The following is a 20052-nucleotide window of genomic DNA, read 5'->3' as shown; positions in this document are numbered from 1 at the left end:
CTCTTTAAGATTGTACCAGTGTGGGATATCTTTGTCTGTATTAGACCAGATCTTTTATGTTATGCTTCTCACCTTGGTTTTGCGGTGTTTCTCTCTCTCTCTCTTTAAAGGTTCAGTTGTGGCAGAAAGTGATGAACAAACACTGAAGGGAAGAGACCCAGCTGTCTGGCACGTAGGCTTGAAGGTAGCATGGGACATAGAGACACCTGGATTAGCAATGCCACTTCACCAAGGAGACTGCTACCTGATGCTTGGTAATTCTCAAGAGCTAAGGAGGTGAACTCTGTTGAAAATAGAGAAAATTACACTTAATATAAATTATCCTATTTTCCTTTCAGTTAAGACTTTTCTTATTTAGAAAGACACGAGAACCAGCTAGAGCATAACAAATTCCTCCTACCCTGCCCACTTCCAGTGTATTTGAGGGAACTGGTTTTATCCTGTTTCTTTCACTTCACAGCTAAGAAAGGGAGATAATTCTTTCTGAGCCTTTTCTGTTCTTTGTGCAATCAGAATTGCTACTCTATGTTAAGCTTCAGCCATAAGTGGAATTTCCTTAGATCTTGTGAGAAGTTGAGCTGTATCTGTTCCATCCTTCTGTTTGTAGATGCCAGTTCCCTTTTTTATTCTTAATGCCATTTTCATGAGTAACTGGGAGCATTTGTGTCTGTTATGTTAAATGAAAAAAATATATCTTGTTCTCGAGATGGCTTATAGAGTGGCTGTGTATTATGGAAGCTGTGAATATAGAAGTCTTGAAGTTTCCTGGTACTGTGGTTCTTTAAGTTTCAACCATTATGCCAGTCTGTGGATTTTAGACATGACACTTCTCTCCTTCTGCTAGACATTTCCATGTGTATATTCAAACATACTGTTTTCTAATAAGGAGATTATACCAAGTTCATAATGAGCACGGCTGTCATACTCCTAAGTGTATCTTAATGTCTGAAGCATAGAGGGTTAAAAAAGAAAATTAAATGGAGTTCATATACTTGAGCACCTGAGCTCACACACTGGGCTTTTCCCACTGAAAGAATAGAAGCAAGAACTGAAGCAAAAACAACTCTTGACACAGAATCTGTTCCTTTCTCTGGCTTGTGTTTCACTTGAATATCATTTTTGTTTAAACCAACTTAGTTACAGATCACACAACTCAGAACATGGAAATGCATCTGACAATATCCTTTTTGCCTGTTTAGTGACTTGGCTTGACAGACATCATTCCAAAGGCTGAGAGCACTTACAGTTTTTATCTTGTGACTTGGAAGGAATACTCCTTGGAATGTCCCTAGAATGACCCGTCACACTGCCAACTTACTGGGCTGAGCAGTCTTTTAATTGTTACTTTTCATTTTCATCTTCCAACAACTATAAAAACAGTTTACTTACTGCAAGCAATACATTTCTGGGCAATCTGAAAAAACATATCATAGAATTATAGAATCATAGAATAGTTAGGGTTGGAAAGGACCTTAAAATCATCCAGTTTGGACCCCCCTGCCCACCTCACACTAAACCACATCGCCCATGGCTCTGTCCAAGCTGGCCTTGAACACCACCAGGGATGGAGCATTCACAACCTCCCTGGGCAACCCATTCCAGTGCCTCACCGCCCTAACAGGAAAGAATGTCTTCCTTATATCCAATCTAGACTTCCCATTTTTAAGTATGAACCTGTTACCCCTTATCCTGTCACTACAGTCTGTAATGAAGAGTCCATCCCCACCATCCCTATAGCCCCCCTTCAGATAATGGAAGGCTGCTGAGGTCTCCATGCAGCCTTCTCTTCTCCACGCTGAACAGTCCCAACTTCCTCAGCCTATCTTCATATGGGAGGTGCTTCAGTCCCCTGATCATCCTCGTGGCCCTCCTCTGGACTTGTTCCAACAGTTCCATGTTCTTTTAATGTTGAGGACACCAGAACTGCACACAATACTCCAGGTGAGGTCTCACGAGAGCAGAGTAAAGGGGCAGGATCACCTCTTTCTACATGCTGGTCATGCTCATTTTGGTGCAGCCCAGGATACGGTTGGCTTTCTGGACTGCGAGCGCACACTGAAGCTGGCTCATGTTCATTTTCTCATCAACCAGCACCCCCGAGTCCTTCTCCGTAGGGCTGCTCTGAATCTCTTCTTTGCCCAACCTGTAGCTGTGCCTGGGATTGCTCTGACCCAGATGTAGGACCTTGCACTTGGCATGGTTAAACTTCATGAGGTTGGCATCAGCCCACCTCACAAGCTCCCTGTGGATGGCATTCCTTCCCTTCAGCGTATTAACTGAACCACACAGCTTGGTGTCAACAGCAGACTTGCTGAGGGTGTTCTCAATCCCACTGTCCATGTCACTGACAAAGATGTTTGTCCTGGGTTTAGCAGCAGCAGTCATTTTTTCTCCTTCTTGGTAGCTGGTGCAGTGCTGTGTTTTGACTTTCGGGCTGGGAACAAAGCTGATAGAGGTGATGTTTTGGTTTGGCCAAGGACTTTGTGAGTCTCATGCTCTGCCAGGGAGGAGGGGAGGCCGGGAGGAAGCAGAGACAGGACACCTGACCCAAACTGACCAAAGAGGTATTCCATACCACAGCACGTCATGCCGAGGGGGGAACTGGGGGGGAACCCGGAAGGAGAGGGGGTCGGCCGGGTCGGACTGGCGGTTCGGCGCGTGGTATTGTACTCCTTTCCTTTGCTGTTTTCTCTTATCATTGTTGTCGTTGGTGGTAGCAGTGGTGATTCGTATTGTACCTTAGTTACTAAACTGTTCTTATCTCAAGCCGTGGGAGTTGCATTTCTTTTTGATTCTCCTCTCCGTTCCCCCAGGAGTAGGGGGAGGGCAAGAAGGGGGGGGGAGTGGGTAACAAGCTGTCTGGCTGTGGGTTAAACCACGACAATGTTGAATAAGACCGGTCCCCAACACCGGTCCCTGAGGAACACCACTCGTTAGTGGTCTCCAGCCAGACACTGAGCCATTGACCACAAGTCTTTGTATGTTGCCATCCAGCCAGTTCTTTATCCACCAAGCGGTCCATCTATCAAACTGATATCTCTCCAATTTAGAGACAAGGATATCGTGTGTGACAGTGTCAAACGCTTTGCACAAGTCCAAGTAGGTGACATTAACTGCTCTACCCCTGTTCATCAGTTCCATAGCCCCAAATATACCACTGTTTGTTCTTAGGTACCTCCTCGGATTCTGTGCACTGTCAGCAGTGAAGTCTGTTGTGTAAAAGAGCTAGACTGTGCTTTAAAGTATGTTCAGACATGAAGAGGTCAGGTGTTTTGAGATTTTTTGGCAGAGTGGCGTAGATGTGCCTCTCCTATATTTGTGAGGGTATTGCTCAGTAGCAGCATAGAGGGAAACAAAGGTATTATATGAAAGTGAAGTTTAAGTGGCACCTAAATGTTCCTAGAAAGGGAGCTGTTAATCCATTTTCGTGCAAGAGTAGTTCAGGCATCAAGTAAACTTAACTAATCCTTCCTGACTGGAAAGTTTGTGCTTATGGAGTTTTCTGGGCAACAGATTGAGAAGGCAATTAATAAAAGAAGGGGTCTAGCTTCAGTATTTTTATCGCAAGATACTGTGGTTGGTTACCAAATTGTAAGACCATTTTTTTATTCCCCTATGGAATTTATATCCAGTAACTAAAATAGTATTGGGGTACTATATATATAGGTACATACCCTATATGAAGGGTAGGTCAGAAAGTGAGTTTATTTAATACATAACATCATGATCATGTTTAGATGGAAGTAAAGAATATATTAAGCATTCTTTTGAAGATGACGTGTAAATCACTTTCTTATTACTGCTTTGTGGAGAGCTACAGATTTGAGCTCTGTAGACCAGGTGTTTGATAATGTCTTCTGCATATCCATGGCCTTTGTATTTTTTTTTCCTCAATTATATAAAAAAAATATTTTAGGCAGTCTGAAAAAGTATGCTCAAACTGTCTCTTTTATTGTTTCTATCTACATCAGAACTGCCTTTATCATATTCACTTGAAGTGAAAAACGATATAAGGGCATAAACAGTTTAATGGTGTTTTTACTGTTCAGATTTTTTTAATGACTTTTTAAAGTAGGCATCTTGAGGATGCCATCTAAAAGATAAAATATGAAAACTGTTTAAAAAGTAACGTGACAATAAAGAAACCCAGATTCATTTATTTTGTGCATTTAGACATCATATGTTCCAGAACCTCACTTAAGTCTTCTTGCTGCCATTATTTTAAAAGCGGTGTCAGCAGCATGCAAGGCATCTAGAAAATATAACATTAAGAATACTGCAGCTAGTAGTAGCTGTCAATGTACAGGGACTGAGTGGTAGGACTAATAAGATTGGTTTTGTACTTCTGGCTCAGCCAACTCAGCAAAAAACTTATCAACTCTGTAGGTCTGATCTTCCAATTGGTGTAATTCCTACTTTCTACTGATGTTGTAAAATACTAAAATGTCATTATGTTGCTTATAATTAAAGAGTAAGGTCTTACCAATTCCTATACCTACAATACCTCAATTATCTCCTGATACTGCACATGCAAATCTTAGATAAGAAAACGTGGTAATTTGATATTTCTAATAGTAATGTGCGATTGCAACTTGTAAATGCTGATCAATGAGTATATCAAAGTAACAAAGAGATTGAGGGTGAGTTTTAGCATTTCTAGCAGACATCTAGTAATCTTCCTCTCTTCATTGACCCTGTAAAATGTTTTTGGTTATTCTGGGTAGAAATTTAGTAAAATGCAGTCTTAAAACGTAAACACCTGTAATTTACCTGTAAACACCTGTAATTTACCTGTAAATGTAAACACCTGTATTCTCAGCAGTCTTCTTCAGATGAAATCATAAGTCATAATTGAAATATCTTATTGCTAAATACAAGGCGATTAAATCCATTCTTCAAGTACGTTATTACAATAAATGTATTTTGCATAAACAGGACTAAACAAAATTGAAAATTAAGAAACTTTCAGTAAGACAGATTTTCATGGGGTATTTTAAGGCTTGCTTTTCCGAATATGAAGGAAAAAAAATATGTGGTGAATGACTGCAAATCTGCTGCCTAAAAACTCAAATCTGAACTTTATATCACTCAAGAAACGGAAACACGTTAGCTCAATTTAGAATAATATATTGGTCTGGGGAGGAAGTGCATACTGAACCCTGCTGTCTCAAGTACACAGTCAAGGGGTGTCTAATATGAAACGTGTTGGGTGCATGCAATAAATCCAAAACGCGTGGAGGTGAGCAAAAGGCCCCATCTGCTCTGTCCTAGAGCATGCTTAACTAGGGTTGTCATGGTCTCACTATTAAATTGGAATCTTTCCCCTAATCTTTGAGTTAGACATGACCAGATTTGCAAGCAGATTTACAATTTTCACTAATTTTCCTACTGTGACTTCAAAACACTTAACAAAAATACATTCTGGGCTTTTTCAAAGGGAGATTTATTTTTCTGCAGCTGTTTCCCATAGATCAAGCTTTTGCTTGAAGGTTAGGCTTTTAAAACAGCATGAAGATGAACTTGGAATCTTTTAGTGCTCCCTACCCCCAGCAAATTATAGTTCAAGAAGCATCAAAAAATTATTTTCTTAACCAACCAAAGTAGGGTGCACACATTGCAGAAGTTGGCTTGTGGTTAAAGATAAGTATTTAATGGAAACACTTCCACATGTATATAGTGGCTCATTAAACTATTTCTAGATATTTAATGTGCTTCTATTTCCACAAATTAACTTGAACCCTCTTTGCTCTCTAGCATCTTGAATGTGTTGGAGTTTTTTAACCCTTTTTATTTTCCCTTCCTGAGTCCACATTTAATCCAAATGCTGCATTCCTTGATTACTAAGACTTCAAACCCCAGGAACATATTTGTTGTTACCAAACTTTGATCATGAAGTTGGGCAAGTCCCAGATTATTTTTATTTTTATTTTTTTTTTAGCTCAGCCTTTTAGTTCTTTGTGTGTTTTATTTGTGCACACTTTACTTGTTTAAAAACTAAAACCATTTTTTTTCTAATTAGGACAGATCATCCTTCTATTGATCCTTGATTTCTTGAGGAACAAAACACACTTTCCTGGTGCTTTTTCTTAACATACCTATGGTAAAATTAGTTTGTTTCAACAGGAGAAAACCTAACTATTGTGTGCAGTTGGATACAAGTAGAACTGGAGATGGTGGGAAAGCATTTTGGTGCTTTTGCAGATTGCACTGTAATATGATTTTAAAGAAAATTCTTTGTTTATTGTAGTTAAGATAACAAACAGTGCTAGTCCATTTCAATTTTGTTTGTAGGTATTTGTGGTGTTTGGAATATCAAAGGCTTTGCAGTGCTTTAAACCCCACTGGATCTTTCATTTGATTCATGAAACAGATTACAAAAAGGCAACTGTCTAAAAGGTTCGGTAAGAACACTTGAAATATGATATTAACCATTGTTTCTCATTCTGAGAGCATTTTCTGTTGTGGTTTGTGTTTCCTGGGAAGTACTTCACACAGCAGTAGTAAGTTTGCGATTTTTAGTCCCTACTCCTTTCAGTAAGGATTGGCTTTCTTTGTACCTTGTATTTGTTAGGTCTTAGTCTGCAGTGACATGGATATATAGTCATTGTTTCTCTCCAAATGCTTTGGCTCCTCACCGTTGCTCTGATAATTAGTTAAAAGTAGAAGAATTAGTTAAGTATACCTGTGTTAGTTAAATTATATACATACACCTATCCATGAATCTGTTCTTTTGACAAAGGCTATGGAAGCACATGTCTTTCAGTGTCTCTGCTGGTGGTGCCCAGGTGATTCAGGTGTCAAGAAGGGAGAGTACAGTAAGGGGTGGACAGAGAAGGGACGGCATCTGAAAAGAATAGGATCAGAAGGAAAAGAGGAGCTGGCCATAGTTTCAAGCACTGGAGAGGATTCGGTGCTAGGAGCTGAGTATTTGAGCAAAGAAGAGGATGGCAGAAGTTTTGTACAGCTGAGGGACAGCATCCAAATTCCAAAAGGTATCTGCTGTCTGTAAATAGAAAATTCACTGAGATAAGGGGGTCTGCATAGAGAATAATCGTCTGCATCTGGCAGTGGATGGGTGGTCGTGTTAAAAAAGTAGCATTAGTTTTAGGAGCTCTTAAGCTTTCTTCCTTTGCAGAATTTCAGTGCAAGCTTTCACAGGTCCCTTAACCTCTCCTTACCCATAGGTTTTTCTGTGTCAGTTACCAACTTTACAGAGGCCTTGCATGGATAAATGTATTAAATTACCAGTATCTTAGATGGTTTTGTACTTGTTTGGGTTTTGTTGTTTGTTTTCTTTCATTTTTAATTTTTCTTGCAGATGTGAGGAATAATCTGTATTAAATAAAAAACTCCATCTCCATTTTGTAACTGTGTTTTACATATGGTGTGTTATCCGAAGTTTCTGTAGCTGGAAATCCAGTGTTAAATAATTGCACATTTGCAACTACTCAGGTCTTCTGCTCAACATTCTTATGACTGCTTAGTGCTTAATCTGTAAAGTCAGAATCTGACCTCCAAAGTATTTAAACACATTTTAAGTTGATAACTGTGTTTTCCAAGTTGTCTTCGGCCACCTGTACATAGTCATACATGTGATTCATTTCTTTTAATAAATTTTGCCTCAGCTATTGTAGCCCCATAATGGGATCTCATTGCAAAGTGGTAGATAATTCACTAGGAAGTGGCAGGCAGAAATAGTAGAAATAAAAGAATTAAAAAAAAATTTAAAAGAAATGCAGGTTTCACCATATACATGTACGTAGGAAATAGTCTCCCTTGTTTCTTAGGTTCTCCATCTGACACAGAAAAATTAAGTTCTTTTTTCCAACATTCAAACACCAAGTGTCTCTTACCAACCAAGTTGTGTTCCTTTGAATGCCAAACAAGCCCTTTACAATATTGCTTATAGTCTGGGGAGACTGATTTAGGCATAATTCTGCCTGAAGTACAGGAAATCATCCACACTTGTGCAGAGATTGGTGGCACAATGGTATCCTCTTAATACAGATAAATGTTAATAGCTTTAATATGTGTGATTTGGCTTTGATTGAGAAAATTCTCTTTGGTCAGGATTGCACTTTAGGATGTATTAGATTTAAGTAGCTTTTCTGATTTAATTTTAGAGTTAATAGAGTTAATATTTAAAATTTCGATAATTTGTAAGAAAAATAGCCTGTGCAAGTGACAGCATTTTCCATGGCTGCGAGAAAACTCTGGGACCAAGCAGAAAATTATAGTTCAATTCTCAAAACTTTTCTTACCTAGCAGTTAGTTAATTGGTGTGAGCATCTCGTAAACATGGAAGGCAAGAATTTGATGCTAACAGTGATTTAAAATAAAAAGTCACTTCTCATATTCATTATACGGTTCACTTAAGTTTTGTGGGGTTTTGTTTTTGTAATAGATATTGGTGTACGATGGCCCTGCCATAGTTGTCCTGAATTTATGGCAAGATAAGGGCCCACAGTTTCATGGCAGAAAAGGCACAACTTTGGCTGTTATTTCACCACAAATCTAGGAGAACTGTTAGGCAGATAACTTTCCTGCATGCAGTATTCCAAAGCAGGACTGATACATAAGCTCCTACTTTTACATGCATGTATTTTATGCATAATACTGAAGAGGCTGTGTTTTCAGGCCTCACAGATCTGTGTTTAGTTCTGTAAAACTGATGTTAACTCTGTATGTATCGTATTTTATGTAAAACCACAAGAGTGCCATGGTAGTTTTGACATGGGTGCCCAAGGAAGGTAATAGTTTTGGGTTGGCTCTGACACCAAAATAGTAATCTGCATGTAGCATTCTGTATCTGAATAAAAGCTTTATACTACCAAATGTACAGTGGCCAATTTAACGAAGAGTGCTTTTTCTTCCCAATTAATGTATTTTTCGGAAGAAGAAGAAAAAGAAAAGCAAAACTTTACTGTAATCTTTTAAGACCTAAAACGTATTTTTCAGATAGCCTTCGAGATATGCAATCCATGAAGCTTTAACTATTTTTGTACAATTACAGTTTTAGATGAATTATAAACTTTTAAATTAAAATTGCAGGCTTCTCTCTAAGATTCATAAATTAGAGACAGTTGGAAGCAATTTCAAGGGGTAGCTCTACGATGAAAGATTTGCCAAGGGTTTGAATAATGGTGCAAATCAAAATGTAATACTTTTAATGCTGTGTTTGCTACATAAAACACACCACAGTGAATGGGCACTCAATGGGCTGGTAGAAGTATTCAGTTTTAATTTTTGTTGCAGTTCTTCTTGAAAGTGATCATGATACTTAAATATTGCAATGCCCAGAGGTAATATTGTTCTGTGGCCCTTGTAAGACTTGTCTCTATGCAATTTAAACCTCATGTTTATGTAGAAAGTAGCTTTTACCTATGTTCTTTTTGTTTTGGAGCACGTTTTTCAAGCTTTTCAACTGCACACCTGCAAACATGATGGAAGTAGAAAATAAACCTCTCATCTTAACTTTCTCAATGTGAATTCAGACCTGTTCCATAACACTTGTCTTCCTGTTCCCTGAAAGAATAGATGTTGAAAATACAGATTCTAAGTTAACTAGCATCTTGTAGATCTCTGTTCTGGTTCTCTTCTAAGTTTTTCTGTGATGTTGTTTGCTGGGTGTCACTTAAGATCACCTAGTTTTGTATGGGGATTTTCAGTGTCTTTCTACTAGCTTACAAAACTATAACCCAGGAGTGCTCTTACAGAAAGTTTTGATAGATTTTCCCGAGTGTCTTGTTAAGGTTGAGAGGGAAGCATAATTTTGACATGAAAGCTGTTTGAATTGAAAGAACTTAATGTCTGGGTTTCAGTGTAACAGTGAGTGTGGTTACTAGGTTTAGTCTGAACTCTTCCAGAAGAATATATTCCCTCTAAAAAATGCTTATTTGTCAGAATACACACGTTCTTTGATCATGGTAATTTCAACAGAACTCTGATGGCAGCCAAGTATGTTCCGCCTATAGGGTTTAAAGAGCCACTTTGTGAGCTCAAGTCTATAACAGCCCTCTGGCAGGTTACAGAAAGTCACAAATGCAGTGCCTGGAGATAGGTCTTTGGACAGATTCTGCTTTGTGAATTCCCAGTGTCTTGGCTCTGACTCTGACCTAAATGGAGAACTTCAGATAAGTTTTGAGTAAAAAGATGAAATAATATATCTTTTTTTTTCTTAGATTTTTTCCTCAAGAAATGTCAATATTGTTTAATGATTTTTTTTGAGGAAAGAGATTGTGATTTCTGAGTAGTCTGTTGTTTAAAGTGATCCCCAACTTTGAAATAATTGTTTAGTTGAGCTTTCCCCATAAGAGGCGGGAAAGTGCTGTTTCTGATCTATATATACTGGGAGAAAATGAATATAAGTAGAGATCTTTGTGTCAAACACTGAGAAGTCATCTTGCTTGGCTAACAGTTACAGTTCTGTTAAGGACTCTAGTTCTGACTGAATTATGTTTTTGTTTTTTTTTTTTTTTCTTTAAATGCTTACTGTAGTGCATTTAATTCTTACTAAAGCCAGAATAAATTTTATTAAATACAGTTTCCCCTGCACTTACAGTTTTCTACTCTGTCCCTAGATGACCTCAATATGACACATCAGCACTGTGTTCTGGCTGGTTTTTCACCTCGATTCAGCTCAACTCACAGAGTGGCAGAGGTAAGTATCAGTCATTTGTAAAGCTAATGCTCTGGTAAAAATATGTAGCATCATGTTGTCTTACCCAGAACTGTGGTTCACAGTTGTGCTTATGTCTCAAACTATTTTCTTGAACAACTGCTATTTGTTTATTTTTGAATTGAGGTATACTTGTTTCTGTACTGGTAGTTTGACCAAATTCACCTAAGATATGGTTTAACAGTAGTGGCACATCACACCTTGTGGATTACTGATGGAAGCTGTAGCAACAACTGTATTTTCACTTGAAATGTTTTAAAACTTTTTTTCTGTGATCATATCCTGATCCTAGTTGAGAAGCAATATTCGTGATGAGATAGAAATACTCAAAACATGTCATCAGTGTCCACTGGCAAAAGTGTCCTTTAGGAGGTCAAAACAACTAAGAGTATTCATGAGTATGCTTTAAATGGGATCTTTCTGTGCATCTGATGATTAAAGAAGTTGAAAAGTGATAGAGTCACTCGTGTCAGAGTCATTCTGAGAAAACAAGGCTTCAGCATGGTATTCACAAGTGTGAAGACACCTTTTTGGTTTAGTTTTTTATTAAACTAGACCCCTCTTCCCTGTTCTTTTCCATGGTGTTATCAGTGGTTTTGTTAATGTAATGTTCTAATGGGAAAGAATGCAGACAACTAAAACGACAGTATTGTAAAAGGATACTTAAAAGAGTAACAATTGCCACTTTCTTCTTTCAGCAAGGCAAAATGTACTGCTGTTGAAATGAGAGATATATGTATCCATAAACTTCTTTTTTTCCCTCCAATTATTTTTCCTAATTTGTGCAAGAATGGAAATGAAGCAATAGCACCAGACATAGAAATAAACATGCATCCAAGTTGTAACATAAAAAAGGCCGATTTTGCCCAGACAAATACAGATTCTGCTTGCTTGAACTGGACATTGACATAAAGTACACTGTACTTTTTAAAACAAATCATTCTGTGCTCTGACGTATTGCTCCTCTGTGTTACTTTTTCAGTAAAGTTCACACTTACTTTTACAGCATGAGAAGCTTCTGTATTAAGTGATTATGCTTTGTCTTTCTAAACTACTGTGACTTCAAGTTGCATAGTATGGAAATATTTTTTACAAAGCATATGAGATCAGAGGGTCCTTATTCAAAACTATTCCTGGAAGTTGAACTGAAAGCACAGGTTAAATTAGTTTTACAATTGAAAGTAATTGAAAGATGTCTTCTTCCTTTTGCTTCAAAAGGATTTTTGCAAATTTCCTTTTAATTTTGAAGGAAATTTAACGACAACAGAAGGTGCTGAAGTGCAAAATTGTTTTGTTCATATTCTCTATACCTTTTAAGCAAACAGCTCTCAGGCTGCATATTGAGGTCCATTTTAGTGTTACTAGAAGCCCATACAACTGGGCAAATACAACTTATTCTGAAATACTGTCAAAAACAGTGGGAAGTATGAGTGAGATTTTGTATACTATACTCGTAAAGTAAGTATAGGAAGTAAGAAAAAGAATTATTTTCTTTCACCTTTCAGTCTATGCTGTAATGACTGGCTAAATGTTTGATAGATTAGGCTTTTGCATAATTTACATTAATAACTGTGTAGATGCTCCAGGAGGCATTATGCTTATGTTTAAAAGATCATGAATTAAATATGTCACTTATTTCAGAAGCAAATAGTTCAGTATGTTTGAGAAGCAAATAGTTTAGTAATCTGAAGTAGCTATATGTGTATATTTTAATGTATCTTTATAGTGTTCAAGGGGAACATTGGAATACATATTTGGACAATGTGAACTGGCGCTTCAGAATTTGCAGACTGACCTGGATTCAATGGCTTTATCTTTGAAATCACTGGAAGCTGCTATTATTAAGCAAGCAGAAGAAATACATAATGAGGTGAGATGATCTGCACTGAAAATACTTCAGCCAGGTTCTGAGAGGTGCATTGTGCTCCTGGAGTTAATTGCAGTTAAGTGTGTTCAGCTGCTCACAGGGCATTGCTCTGTACCGGTTTGAAATGTGGGGGTGGTGGCTTGGCTTAGGTACAGTAATTGGGGTTAACTTGGATTGATTCTTTCATCCCCATGAAGTTTTCCTTTTTCCGTTATAAAATCCCTCTGCTGGTAGAGTACAAGAGTGGTTTCAGTAGTACTACACCAAATCTGGTGGTGCAGTGAATGAACCAAACTACTCTAATGCTTCTCTAACAGAAAAGGAAAGCTGAAAAAACTCAGAGGGGAAAAAGCAGGTAAAATTTTTCAGTTATTCCTCAGGTGTTGAACCAGATTTTTACAGAATGCCAGGTGTGACACAGTTGTGAATATGTGCTTTAAAGTTTATTCTGAAGAAAATACAGTGGAAACAACTGTGGGGAACATATCTAAATGGGTTGTTCTGTCCTACAACATAGGCAAGTGTAACATGAATTTTCACAGGATTCCACTGAAGTTGGCAGTGCTTTCTGGCTAGAAGTACATATCAGGAGTCTTAACAAGCACACTGATTTGACAAATCAACTAAAAATACCGGACAATATTTTGGGAAACTCTGTAAATGGGTTATTTTTCCTGTGGTATAAATGTAGGCAGTATAGCAAGAAACGTATTTTGGCTTATTCTCTTGTAGTGGGTAGAGTCAGGAGTTTGACACAGTGGACTCTGTCTTCTTACAAGGGTAGTGCTTCTGAAGATGGTAGATTTAGTACTTCCTCATTTTTTTCTTTTAAAGCTGCAGAAAATGTAGTCAAGGTGATGTGTTAGGAGTTTAACATGTCAGACTATTTAGCTGATCTGGAAGACTGTTCTTTACAGTTAGTAAAGCACTCATCTCTCTTTGAAAACAGCTATAGCAACCAGTTAACACAAACTTCTGAACCACTTTTCGCTTACATACCAGTGGTTTTTACATCACGCATGTATTCATTTTGAAGGAGCTGTGCTCTCTTTCTACAAAGTATGATCACTTTGAAAGCTGTGTAGTACCTAGGTAATTTTCACTCAAATTAGAAGTTGTGTAAACTGTGTTTAAATTGCTATCTGCTGGGAAATATACCATTGTATATTGCTAGTAAAACTTCAGAGAGCACATTTTTATCTGTATTGTGTTTACAGTTGGTAAAATGGAGCATAGTGATGGCAAAAGATCTGCACCCTTGACTTTTAGCAAAACAGCTCCTAGAGCAATTTGAAGAAGTTTGATGCATGCAGGGTTTTAGAAAACATTAATCAGGCTCAGTCCATAAAACTACACGCGTATGTGGTTTGCACAGCTAGGGCCACATGCACAGCTGGTGTAAATTTGCACCGGTCCTTTAACATCAAAGACATGTGCCTTTTACATCAGGTGAGAGACTAGCCCCTGGTGTTTGCAGTCACCTGAGTAATTTTGCTATGTGACATACAGGGATGTTTCCTGTTACGCATATGGGATATACTGTAACAGAAATCATTGTTTAACTTGTACATATTGCACTCTTAGACTTAGTGGACACATTGGATCTATATTTCATTTGAAAAAAGAGTGCCCGCTCACCTCTTTTTAATTTTTTCTATCCCAGGGTCACCTCTTCAGTTGAAGGATAAATTCCGTATGTCAGAGTGCTGCTTACATTTCATGAATTTCCTGCACAAGTAGACAAAATCACTAGTGGCTTCTCACTGTGGTAAATGCACCTTTCTCTTTTGAACATCAGTGAAATAAAAACATACAGATCTGTGAGGCTAATGCAACCTTTTTTTTTTTCTTTGCATATAAAAGCTTCCTACTTTCTTTTACTCACTGTATGATAAATTTTGTATTTTCAGGGTTCAAATTTTCTCAGGCAGGTAAAGTACAAGAGCGTGTTTTCTTTCTTTATAGAATCAAACTGTTCAGTAATGAAAGTCTATTTGATCAGTATGGGCAGGACTTGGTCATTTGTTTGTGGTTTTTGTTGTGTTTTGTGGTTTTTTTTTCCCTTAGTTTGTTAGTATTTTTAAATGCAAAAGAGAAAATTGTACAAAAAACCCAAACACAGAAAAAATTAAACTGCCACACAATTTAGCCTATGTGTTTATGTCTGATACATGGATTTCTGTGCTAGTTCTAAACCTCCTTGTGGACTTTTCTCTATTCCTTTGGGCCACAGATCATGAGCTTGAAGTTAGGTAGTATTCCCATCTCTAGAAGGGGTGATGCAGTTGTATTTTATTTTCCAGATATTATCATAACGAAGCTCATCCTAGGGTTTAACTCAGATAACTAGATGCAGCTATTGTTCTAGATCCTTTATCTTCCTGAAATGCTGTGGGTTTGGGTTTCCTGCTGCTCTTGCTGACACTTCTGAATAAGTCATTGGAGATCATTAACTGGATACAAAACCATCACAGTACTTTCAGTCTATGTGTGACTAAGCCAAAATATAGTAGTTCAGCTCAGATTCACAGTCTGTGCTGAAATTAAGTGTCCTGTCAAATAAGGACTTAGATGAATTATCTGTGTCTGCTAGAAGGAAAAAGCTTAAGAGCAAGTCTGAAAGAATGAGGTATGATTCCGTGCCTTCATCTTTGTGTTTCTGGGCAGGAAAATTGACTTGCACTGCTGATAAACTGAGTTTGAAACAAAGATCTGAAGCATAGGTGGAGACTTAGCTTTTTCCATTTTTGTGGTGGGCAGAGAAACCTCTAAAAGAGGTATGGGTGAGTATGTGGGAGATGTTTTTACTGATCTTAGATTTCCCAGAGTTCATTTATCCTGTCTTGGATGCTTGACAGAGGTATTCCTGTTGAAAAAGTTGCTAACCTGGGGAGGTTTTCAGCATCTCTAGTGGGCAGCCAGGTAGAAGTTTATTGAGACTTAGGTTTGTTGTCATGGCCTCCCTCACTAAAACATCCTTCAAAGTAATATTTGAGTAATCGCAAGGTGTATGTGTTGTTTGTTAGAAGTGTGAGTCACTTCACTACCAGTATGTACTTTGTAGTTGTGAGGATAACCCTAATTAAGGGTGTTCATGTGCTGCTTGCCTGAGTAGTTTGTGGGCTTGAAGGCTGAACATGTACTTCAAGGGCAGGGTATCCAGTGGACAGTGTAGCTGGGTGAACAGAAGTAGTTACCTGGGCGGCTGTGAAGTATTATAGCCTAGCAATTCATTAATAGCATTAGAGACTGAAGTTACCTCTTTAAGCAATGAGATTGACACTTTACTTTCCAGAATACATACGGTGGCTGGGTATGTCCCAAACAGAGCTACAGAGGACCTGGGGAAACACACTGGCAAGTAAATGCTTTTTAAAGTAATAAAACACTGCTGGACAGATGATGTAAATGCTTATACATGTAAAAAGAAATCTGCAGAAAAGATCATTGCCAGCCTGTTCTTCATATTTCAAAGAAAATTTGTTTTCCTTGCTCAGAGTAATGCAAAAGCTGGTGACAGCTTATAATGTGTGAAGTAGTTTCAAGGCTTCTTTATTTGCCAATACCAAACTAATAATTGGATGTTCACAATGAGGTAAAAAACTAGAGGAAGGGATTTTTTTAGCATCTGGGGATTGTGTTGATAATGTAGCAGGTTTCAAAGTAAATAGTCAAGTTTGAAAAGGTAGGGGTTTGTCCTCATCAGGGTTTTTTCACAGCTGTGATTATCAGCCCTGATTTACCGTGATTGAACTTTAAGACTGAATCGGTTGCTCTGTTGTTTGAGAATAACTGGCACTTCTCAAAGGGATGCACAGGGATGTAGAGAAGCCTGGGCTAGCCAAGTTTAAGGTGTATGTTGTTAGGCATTGGGGTGATTGCAAAGGAAGGTTAGTATGTTTTAGCACTTCATCGTGAGCTGACAGTGTGGTTGGTGGCTGGCTAGTACAGAAAAGAGAAAATATAGATCACCTACATGTGTGGCATTTAATAACCAATACTTTTAAATAATTGACTGAGGAGCACTGGCTCACAAAATGTCAAATGCTACTGTTGGCCTTTTACCACCCAGTATTGACTATAACCTAAAACTGGCCTTTAATCATTGTTTAAAGGACAACTTTAAAATATGTTGAGATTAGATATATGAGTTCTGATTCTGAGCTTACTTGCACAGATAGAAGTCATAAGTGAAAATGAATTAGATGAACATTATCCTTCAAGCACTCAGCATATATGTTTTTATATGTTTATACATTTAAAGTTCTATATTAAGCTCTGTCCTCTTCAGTCATGTAAAATCTTTCCAATGATAAGTAAAGTTTGCTCTGATGCATGGCAGTCTCCAAATAAAAACTTTTTTGACAAAATCTTTGGCAAGAGCTGTTAAATTCTTTTGTTTCTGTAACTTCCATTCCACTAAGGCTAGAACTGAGCTTTTTGGCTCTCTCCAGTATTTACTGTTGTGGAATTTTTTACTGGTACAGCTAGCAGGAGGGTTCATTCAAAGATGCAAGCCACCAGGAGTGCCTTCCTGCTATGGGAAAAGGTATTACTGAACAGAGTTCAATTAAAGCAAGAAGACATACAGATTTTAAGAGAACTTGGAAAGTTTATAGCATATGTTTTTGTCAAAACGTGTACTTAATAATAGAGGTGTTGTAAGAAGAGTTTGTGTTAATTATAAATACCACACAAACTTAGCATAACTGAAATTTCTTGAGATTTTTAGCAAATCTAAGAGTTTATGCTTGCATATATCTAAAAAACAATAGAGTGAAGAGAAATCATGTCACCATTGCCTAATCAAGATGATTCTTTTTTTCCCCCCAGAATCAACAGTTACCTGTTCAGAGGTGGTAGTTCAGAGCAGTCACTTGCCAAGCAGCTTGATTGCTAAGTTGGTGGGTGAAACACCGGTTTTCTCCCCTATCCCCATTTTATTAACTCAGTTTAGAGCTCAGTGGGAGCATAGTGAGAAAAACGTGGACCTGAGTTTGAGAGCCCTCCTAAATAGTAGTCCGCATTGTTAAATGGCCGCATGTTGCAGGTTGGTACATGGACCAGCTAATCCTGCAGAAAACTAACTAGCCTGTTGCTAAATTTTACCTCTTACACTTAAAGAGCAGCTGTTCTGTGTCAGGTTGTGTATTCTGTGTAGGATCAAGATACATTTAAAGTTTGGACAAGATGCCAGGCTTGAATTAGACTGAAATTACATTGATTAATGTAACAGATCAACATGACTAGTCAAAAATCAGACTGACTGAAATATTCGTGTCACAATGTGCTGTATTATAACACTGATTTTAAATTTTAATTTCTTGGTTACTGGCCTCATGTGATTCATTTCATGGAACCTGTTTGCCAGACATCATGAGGTAGAGGCCAGCAAAACCAAAAAGAAGGAGGAGGGAGTAAAAAAGTATCAAGTGGTTAAACCTCTGAATGACTGTTGGTATGCGCAGCCTTCCCGAATCTGTGTGATTTTCTTTAACAAACCATCACGTAATCACAGTATCACAGTATCACAGTATGTTAGAGATTGGAAGGGACCTCAAAAGATCATCTAGTCCAATCCCCCTGCCGGAGCAGGAACACCTAGATAAGGTTACACAGGAACGTGTCCAGGCGGGTCTTGAATGTCTCCAAAGAAGGAGATTCCACAACCCCCCTGGGCAGCCTGTTCCAGTGTTCCGTCACCCTCACTGAGAAGAAGTTTCTTCTCAGGTTTAAGTGGAACCTCTTGTGCTCCAATTTGTACCCATTACCCCTTGTCCTTTCATTGTTTGCCACTGAGAAGAGCCTGGCTCCATCCTCGTGACACTCCCCCTTTATATATTTATATACACTAATAAGGTCACCCCTTAATCTCCTCTTCTCCAAACTATAGAGACCCAGCTCCCTCAGTCTTTCCTCATAAGGGAGATGCTCCACTCCCTTAATCATCTTAGTTGCCCTGCGCTGGACTCTCTCCAGCAGGTCCCTGTCCTTAAACTGAGGGGCCCAGAACTGGACACAATATTCCAGATGAGGTCTCACCAGGGCAGAGTAGAGGGGAAGGAGGACCTCTCTCGACCTACTAACCACCCCCCTTCTAATACACCCCAGGATGCCATTGGCCTTCTTGGCCACAAGGGCACAGTGTCGGCTCATGGTCACCCTGTCGTCCACCAGGACCCCCAGGTCCCTCTCCCCTACACTGCTCTCTAACAGGTCGTTCCCCAGCCTATACTGGAACCTGGGGTTGTTCCTGCCCAGATGCAGGACTCTACACTTTCCCTTGTTATATTTCATCAAGTTATTCCCCGCCCAGCTCTCCAGCCTGTCCAGGTCCCTCTGGATGGCAGCACAGCCTTCTGGCGTGTCGGCCACCCCTCCCAGCTTAGTGTCATCAGCAAACTTGCTGATAGTACACTCAATTCCCTCATCTAAATCGTTGATGAATATATTAAATAATACTGGTCCCAGTACCGACCCTTGAGGCACTCCACTAGATACAGGCCTCCAACTAGACTCCGCCCCATAGACTACAACTCTCTGGCTTCTCTCCTTCAGCCAGTTCACAGTCCACCTCACTACCCGATCATCCAGACCACACTTCCTCAATTTAGCCGCAAGGATGCTGTGGGAGACCGTGTCAAACGCTTTGCTGAAGTCGAGGTAGACCACATCCACCGCTCTGCCATCATCCATCCACCGTGTTATTTCCTCATAAAAGGCTACGAGATTGGTCAAGCATGACTTCCCCTTGGTGAAGCCATGTTGACTGCCCCTCATAACCCTCTTATCCTTGATATGCTTTAAGATGGCACCAAGGATAAGGTGTTCCATCACTTTCCCAGGAATGGAGGTGAGGCTAACCGGTCTATAGTTACCCGGGTCCTCCTTCTTGCCCTTTTTGAAGACAGGAGTGACATTTGCTTTCCTCCAGTCCTCAGGCACCTCTCCCTTTTCCCAAGACTTGGTAAAGATGATGGAGAGCGGTCTATCAATGACCTCAGCCAGTTCCCTCAGCACCCGCGGGTGCATCCCATCTGGACCCATGGATTTATGGATATCCAGATTGCTCAACTGGTCTTTAACCCATTCCTCATCGACTAAGGCAGACCGCTCCGTTGACCTATCTTCATCCGGGGTCTCAGCGGTACAGGGCTCTTCAGGACCGCCTCCAGCAGAGTAGACAGAGACAAAGAAGTCATTCAGTAGCTCTGCCATCTCTGTATCTTCTGTCACCAGGGCACCCGTCCCATTCATCAGCGGGCCTACATTGCCTCTGGTGTTAGTTTTACCTGCCATGTATTTGAAAAAGCTCTTTCTGCTGTCCTTGACCCCTCTTGCCAGCTTTAATTCCAAGGAGGCCTTAGCCATCCTAGCAGCTTTCCTACATCCTCTAGCAGCAGCCTTATATTCTTCCCAAGTGGCCAGCCCTTCTTTCCATGACCTGTAAACTCTCCTCTTCCACTTGAGCATACCCAGCAATTCCCTATTTAGCCACGCAGGTCTC

The 20052-nt window shown here is 39.2% G+C and overlaps 1 protein-coding gene across 5 annotated transcripts in view; it reads left to right on the top strand.

Moving 5' to 3' along the window:
* The window catches only part of FTO (FTO alpha-ketoglutarate dependent dioxygenase), a 244781-nt gene that overhangs the window by 55988 nt on the left and 168741 nt on the right, over positions 1-20052 (top strand). For 4 of the 5 annotated variants that reach the window (XM_061365078.1, XM_061365075.1, XM_061365080.1 and 1 more), the window contains 3 exons: positions 111-254; positions 10581-10660; positions 12405-12548. In XM_061365078.1, coding sequence (XP_061221062.1) covers positions 111-254; positions 10581-10660; positions 12405-12548 — 368 coding nt within the window. The remainder of the gene's footprint in view (positions 1-110; positions 255-10580; positions 10661-12404; positions 12549-20052) is intronic. The other variant, XM_061365079.1, reaches the window with a different exon arrangement.

This window comes from Neopsephotus bourkii, unplaced genomic scaffold (genome assembly GCF_033783945.1).
Source record: "Neopsephotus bourkii isolate Nb327-2 ecotype Australia unplaced genomic scaffold, CSIRO-AGI_Nbou_v1 NB_1272, whole genome shotgun sequence".
NCBI classification, from domain to species: Eukaryota; Metazoa; Chordata; class Aves; order Psittaciformes; family Psittacidae; genus Neopsephotus; species Neopsephotus bourkii.
This window is presented reverse-complemented; position numbering and strand designations above follow the sequence as displayed.